At 35.2% G+C, this 6,755-nt stretch overlaps 1 protein-coding gene across 2 annotated transcripts in view; it reads left to right on the top strand.

Annotated features, from left to right (window-relative positions):
* The first annotated feature begins 1,607 nt into the window (after nucleotides 1-1,607).
* LOC145030628 (uncharacterized) overlaps nucleotides 1,608-6,755 on the top strand; it is a 176,408-nt gene continuing 171,260 nt past the window's right edge. For both annotated transcript variants that reach the window (XM_078979006.1, XM_078979007.1), the window contains exons 1-4: nucleotides 1,608-1,746; nucleotides 2,324-2,390; nucleotides 3,018-5,718; nucleotides 5,849-6,565. In XM_078979006.1, coding sequence (XP_078835132.1) covers nucleotides 3,043-5,718; nucleotides 5,849-6,565 — 3,393 coding nt within the window. In that variant the 5' untranslated portion in view covers nucleotides 1,608-1,746; nucleotides 2,324-2,390; nucleotides 3,018-3,042. The remainder of the gene's footprint in view (nucleotides 1,747-2,323; nucleotides 2,391-3,017; nucleotides 5,719-5,848; nucleotides 6,566-6,755) is intronic.

Below are 6,755 nucleotides of genomic sequence, written 5' to 3'. Positions count from 1 at the left end.
TATTAGAATATAGAAACATACATTTATTTTAAACCATATTGTGGACGGACTTGAATAAATGGGAAAAATGTACCTTGCTATTTAGCACAAAAAAATTATAAAAATGTACATTGCTATTTAGCACAAACAAAAAAAAAACTTATCCTTTTTGCATTAGGTCACAAAGAAATATAAAATGGGAAATGTGTTGCTATTTAATGCACTAAAAGAAACTATTTTGCCTTTATTAAACCGGGTAAACCAATAGAAAAATGGAAGTACATTGTCATTTAGCATGAAAAAAATAACTTTCCATTTTTTGCATCCGGTCACAATAATAGAAAAATGAAAGTACGTTGCTATTTAGCGAAACTAACTTCCTTTTTTCTTTTTGGCATCGTATCATAAAATATAGACTAAAATACGTTAGTTTTACATTTTTAATACATTGAAATGTCTAATCGACATGTTATTCTATAAAAAGGGAAATGTAATTTACTTATTCTTTGATTCTTTGGCTTCTTTTTAGTACCCAAAACATCCCTCTATCCATCTATTCCAACTAAAATAATGAAAACTATATTCCTTCCATTGAAGGTATGTTATAAATTTTGTAATTGTTTTTATGCAAAAAAGTGTTTTTTGTTAACTAGATTAACGAGATTCATTTTTCAGCATTTTAGGAGAAGTTCATCCATCTTTTGGATATGAAGTGCAAGCCAAGTTCTTTAACATGGAATATGAGGTCCCTATATGCTCAAAAAATAGCAAATGAGAAATTTTTTAAATTGGATCCCCATAAAAGAAAATTTGTTAATGGTTGTTTTAATATTGGTCAATGTGTCCACCGGATAATGTGTCCACCGGATGAGCATAATACTAGTTTATAAGGGGTAAAGGTGGGTTTGGTGGGCCCATTTATCTTTATTATTTCTAAAAGTCAGAATTAAGTAAAAAAAATTATAAGATAAATACCATAAGGATAAAAAATCATTTTATTTGGACCAAAGACCAAAGTTGTTAAGGGGCTGTTTGTTTTTTTTTTGTGAAGAGCTGTGCAACCACTTTTGTCTGCGCCGCACAGACAACGTGCAGACATATGTCCTCGCAGAGTGTTTGTTTTTTGAAAGTGCGCAGACCAAAAAAACGTCTGCGCGAGGTCATCCTGACGCATATATGTGCCACTGTCTTCAAAGGTCTTCAGACCTCATTTTAACCAAAAAAAAAAGACCACCTGTTTTTTTTTTTTTTTTTTTTTTTTTTTTTTTTTTTTCTCTTTTTGCTAAAAATGCATTTTTAATCTTTATGACATGAAATTAAGTTTGAAAAATTAATTTATTTCAACAGCTGTAGACGTTAAAAACAAACAGTCTTCTTGTTGCAGACTGTGGACATTTGGTCCACCTCTTCTACCGCAGAGACTTGCAGATGTGGTCCGCAGACTGCAGACATTTTGGCTTCAAATAAACAAACATCACCTAATTTGACTACACCACACGGACCTCCAATGTAACAAAAAAAAGGTTGAAACAAAGTTGCCTATTTCTCCATATCCAGGGGCCATTTATGTAAGAGTTATCTAAATTTTAGTTCGGTAGATCAGTTCTCACATTTTAACCGGGTAAAGTGTATGTGTGTACGCGCGCACCTGAAAGGTTTGAAGGTAACTTCCAAACTGAAGCAAGAATCGATATGAAGTATCAAGTTAGAGGTTCAATTGGTGAAGGAATCAGCTGGAGGTTGGGGAATCGAGCTTCCACTATTAAGGTAAAATCCATAACCCTAAATGTTGGTACGCTCATATATCAAATTGCGTGTTTTGTTGAATGAAAAAAGCATGCTCAAAAAACCAGTGTAAGGCACGGTATATGACATATTTATAGTTACTGATAACAAATTATGATAATTTTGTGTTTACATAAGTTAGGATTCGTACTTCAACCAAATGTAATAGTTTTTGTGAGTCTATCTATGTATTTGGGGAATCACATTAGCAACGGGATTGTACTAGTAATTCGAAAAAGTCTTTTAAATAATTTTTCTGTTTATAATTTATGAATAGTTTTAGCGACATCTAATATTAAATAGAATGTATCTGATATTGAATTAATGTCCTTAATGTGAACATAGACCTTTTCCATTTACTAATGCCTAATTATTAGTTTCTAATCAATAAATTTTAATTTCTGTTTTATGCTTCTAAGACAATAAAAATCCATGATTTACCTTTAAATATTAACAAAAATGACCATGAATAAATAAAAAATTAGGATACCAAACCCCCCGCCATGCCCAATGTCTAAATATTCTTGATGCTTTTGCTTTTCCCTCTTTTCCTTGTTAGTCTATTATTCTGGAGAGTTGGAGAGAGTTTCATACAAGAAAATTTCAAGAAGAAAGCAAAGGTCCAGGTATTCTCTTTTCTTAATTATGTATTAACTTACAAGCATTTTTTACACGATCCATGGTTTTTTGTGTATGTTTTTCAAATTGAAACTAGATTGGGACTTTTGCCCTTGATGATTCATAAGATATTGCATGGAGTTGAGATTGTGTAAGAAAAGTGGTGAATAGAAAGAGCAAGTGAATCCAGATATAGTATTGGTAATATATGATGATGAGATAGAGATATGTTAAAACTGGCTAGAAAATTGTTTTAATTTGAAATTTAGGTTGTTGAATTTGAAAGATACCAAGCTAATAACTAATTAGTTATGCTAAATAGTTATAAAGAACAACAAACTCGTAGTTTTTTTTTTCATGATTTTCAACCTCTTCGTACCAAACTAAATTATAACAAAATTGAATATCATTCTCTGCAATCAATCTTAACTTTTGTTATTATCATCATGTCTAAAATTGCCACAAGTTTATTTTCATAGTCATATTGGATTATGAAAGGACTATTTTTACCAATTACATCTTTACTTTATGGGCCAAAGCTAATACAATCCGACTAAACTAAAGGAATCTAGGATGCATATAGTTTGCTTCCCGATTATAGATTTCTATCTAATTTGTCTATTGTACTAATTTAGGTGCCACCACAAGTAAATTCCTGAAATGGATGTCGTTAATGCCATTCTTAAACCAGTTGTCGAGACTCTCATGGTACCCGTTAAGAAACACATAGGGTACCTCATTTCCTGCAGGCAATATATGAGGGAAATGGGTATCAAAATGAGGGGATTGAATGCTACAAGACTTGGTGTCGAAGAGCACGTGAACCGGAACATAAGCAACCAGCTTGAGGTTCCAGCCCAAGTCAGGGGTTGGTTTGAAGAAGTAGGAAAGATCAATGCAAAAGTGGAAAATTTCCCTAGCGATGTTGGCAGTTGTTTCAATCTGAAGGTTAGACACGGGGTCGGAAAGAGAGCCTCCAAGATAATTGAGGACATCGACAGTGTCATGAGAGAACACTCTATCATCATCTGGAATGATCATTCCATTCCTCTAGGAAGAATTGATTCCACGAAAGCATCCACCTCAATACCATCAACCGATCATCATGATGAGTTCCAGTCAAGGGAGCAAACTTTCACAGAAGCACTAAACGCACTCGATCCTAACCACAAATCCCACATGATAGCCTTATGGGGAATGGGCGGAGTGGGGAAGACGACAATGATGCATCGGCTGAAAAAGGTTGTGAAAGAAAAGAAAATGTTTAATTGTATAGTTGAGGCGGTTGTAGGGGAAAAAACAGACCCCATTGCTATTCAATCAGCTGTAGCAGATTACCTAGGTATAGAGCTCAATGAAAAAACTAAACCAGCAAGAACTGAGAAGCTTCGTAAATGGTTTGTGGACAATTCTGGTGGTAAGAAGATCCTAGTCATACTCGACGATGTATGGCAGTTTGTGGATCTGAATGATATTGGTTTAAGTCCTTTACCAAATCAAGGTGTCGACTTCAAGGTGTTGTTGACATCACGAGACAAAGATGTTTGCACTGAGATGGGAGCTGAAGTTAATTCAACTTTTAATGTGAAAATGTTAATAGAAACAGAAGCACAAAGTTTATTCCACCAATTTATAGAAATTTCGGATGATGTTGATCCTGAGCTCCATAATATAGGAGTGAATATTGTAAGGAAGTGTGGGGGTCTACCCATTGCCATAAAAACCATGGCGTGTACTCTTAGAGGAAAAAGCAAGGATGCATGGAAGAATGCACTTCTTCGTTTAGAGCACTACGACATTGAAAATATGGTTAATGGAGTTTTTAAAATGAGTTACGACAATCTCCAAGATGAGGAGACTAAATCCACCTTTTTGCTTTGTGGAATGTATCCCGAAGACTTTGATATTCCTACCGAGGAGTTGGTGAGGTATGGATGGGGGTTGAAATTATTTAAAAAAGTGTATACTATAGGAGAAGCAAGAACCAGGCTCAACACATGCATTGAGCGGCTCATTCATACAAATTTGTTGATGGAAGTTGATGATGTTAGGTGCATCAAGATGCATGATCTTGTTCGTGCTTTTGTTTTGGATATGTATTCTAAAGTCGAGCATGCTTCCATTGTCAACCATAGTAATACACTAGAGTGGCATGCAGATAATATGCACGACTCTTGTAAAAGACTTTCATTAACATGCAAGGGTATGTCTAAGTTTCCTACAGACCTGAAGTTTCCAAACCTCTCCATTTTGAAACTTATTCATGAAGATATATCATTGAGGTTTCCCAAAAACTTTTATGAAGAAATGGAGAAGCTTGAGGTTATATCCTATGATAAAATGAAATATCCATTGCTTCCCTCATCACTTCAATGTTCCGTCAACCTTCGCGTGTTTCATCTACATAAATGCTCGTTAGTGATGTTTGACTGCTCTTGTATTGGAAATCTGTCGAATCTAGAAGTGCTTAGCTTTGCTGATTCTGCCATTGACCGGTTGCCTTCCACAATCGGAAAGTTGAAGAAGCTAAGGCTACTGGATTTGACGAATTGTTATGGTGTTCGTATAGATAATGGTGTCTTAAAAAAATTGGTCAAACTGGAGGAGCTCTATATGACAGTGGTTGATCGAGGTCGAAAGGCGATTAGCCTCACAGATGATAACTGCAAGGAGATGGCAGAGCGTTCAAAAGATATTTATGCATTAGAACTTGAGTTCTTTGAAAACGATGCTCAACCAAAGAATATGTCATTTGAGAAGCTACAACGATTCCAGATCTCAGTGGGGCGCTATTTATATGGAGATTCCATAAAGAGTAGGCACTCGTATGAAAACACATTGAAGTTGGTTGTTGAAAAAGGTGAATTATTGGAAGCTCGAATGAACGAGTTGTTTAAGAAAACAGAGGTGTTATGTTTAAGTGTGGGAGATATGAATGATCTTGAAGATATTGAGGTTAAGTCATCCTCACAACCTCTTCAATCCTCTTCGTTCTACAATTTAAGAGTCCTTGTCGTTTCAAAGTGTGCAGAGTTGAAACACCTCTTCACACCTGGTGTTGCAAACACTTTAAAAAAGCTTGAGCATCTTGAAGTTTACAAATGTGATAATATGGAAGAAATCATACGTAGCAGGGGTAGTGAAGAAGAGACGATTACATTCCCCAAGCTGAAGTTTTTATCTTTGTGTGGGCTACCAAAGCTATCGGGTTTGTGCGATAATGTCAAAATAATTGAGCTACCACAACTCATGGAGTTGGAACTTGACAACATTCCAGGTTTCACAAGCATATATCCCATGAAAAAGTTTGAAACATTTAGTTTGTTGAAGGAAGAGGTAAATATAAATTTTTAATGCTAATACATTACAAAGGATCTTTTCAGTTAAATCTTTCAAAATATATTGTAATTTGATTGTATGGGGTATTATTGTTGGATGGGACTATTAATAAATGATTATCTTGCAGGTTCTGATTCCTAAGTTAGAGAAACTGCATGTTAGTAGTATGTGGAATCTGAAGGAGATATGGCCTTGCGAATTTAATATGAGTGAGGAAGTTAAGTTCAGAGAGATTAAAGTGAGTAACTGTGATAAGCTTGTGAATTTGTTTCCGCACAAGCCCATATCTCTGCTGCATCATCTTGAAGAGCTTAAAGTCAAGAATTGTGGTTCCATTGAATCGTTATTCAACATCCATTTGGATTGTGTTGGTGCAACTGGAGATGAATACAACAACAGTGGTGTAAGAATTATTAAAGTGATCAGTTGTGATAAGCTTGTGAATCTCTTTCCACACAATCCCATGTCTATACTGCATCATCTTGAAGAGCTTGAAGTCGAGAATTGTGGTTCCATTGAATCGTTATTCAACATTGACTTGGATTGTGCTGGTGCAATTGGGCAAGAAGACAACAGCATCAGCTTAAGAAACATCAAAGTGGAGAATTTAGGGAAGCTAAGAGAGGTGTGGAGGATAAAAGGTGGAGATAACTCTCGTCCCCTTGTTCATGGCTTTCAATCTGTTGAAAGCATAAGGGTTACAAAATGTAAGAGGTTTAGAAATGTATTCACACCTACCACCACAAATTTTAATCTGGGGGCACTTTTGGAGATTTCAATAGATGACTGCGGAGAAAACAGGGGAAATGACGAATCGGAAGAGAGTAGCCATGAGCAAGAGCAGGTAAGGATTTCAATTTCACTGTCTTAATTAATGATTAAGCTCCTGCTTTTTGAATAAAAAAGGGACAAACCATTTCATGACTTAATGTAGCAATACAAGTCATGTATAAGAGTGACCAACTCTTTTTTATTTATAAAATGACTACAAAATATTTTTTTTCATTAGAGATCATGTATAAATGTGACTAATT

Source organism: Lactuca saligna, chromosome 2 (genome assembly GCF_052625555.1).
Source record: "Lactuca saligna cultivar CGN05327 chromosome 2, ASM5262555v1, whole genome shotgun sequence".
Lineage (NCBI taxonomy): Eukaryota > Viridiplantae > Streptophyta > Magnoliopsida > Asterales > Asteraceae > Lactuca > Lactuca saligna.
Note: the sequence above shows the minus strand (reverse complement) of the source record. Positions and strands in the feature narration are given on the sequence as shown.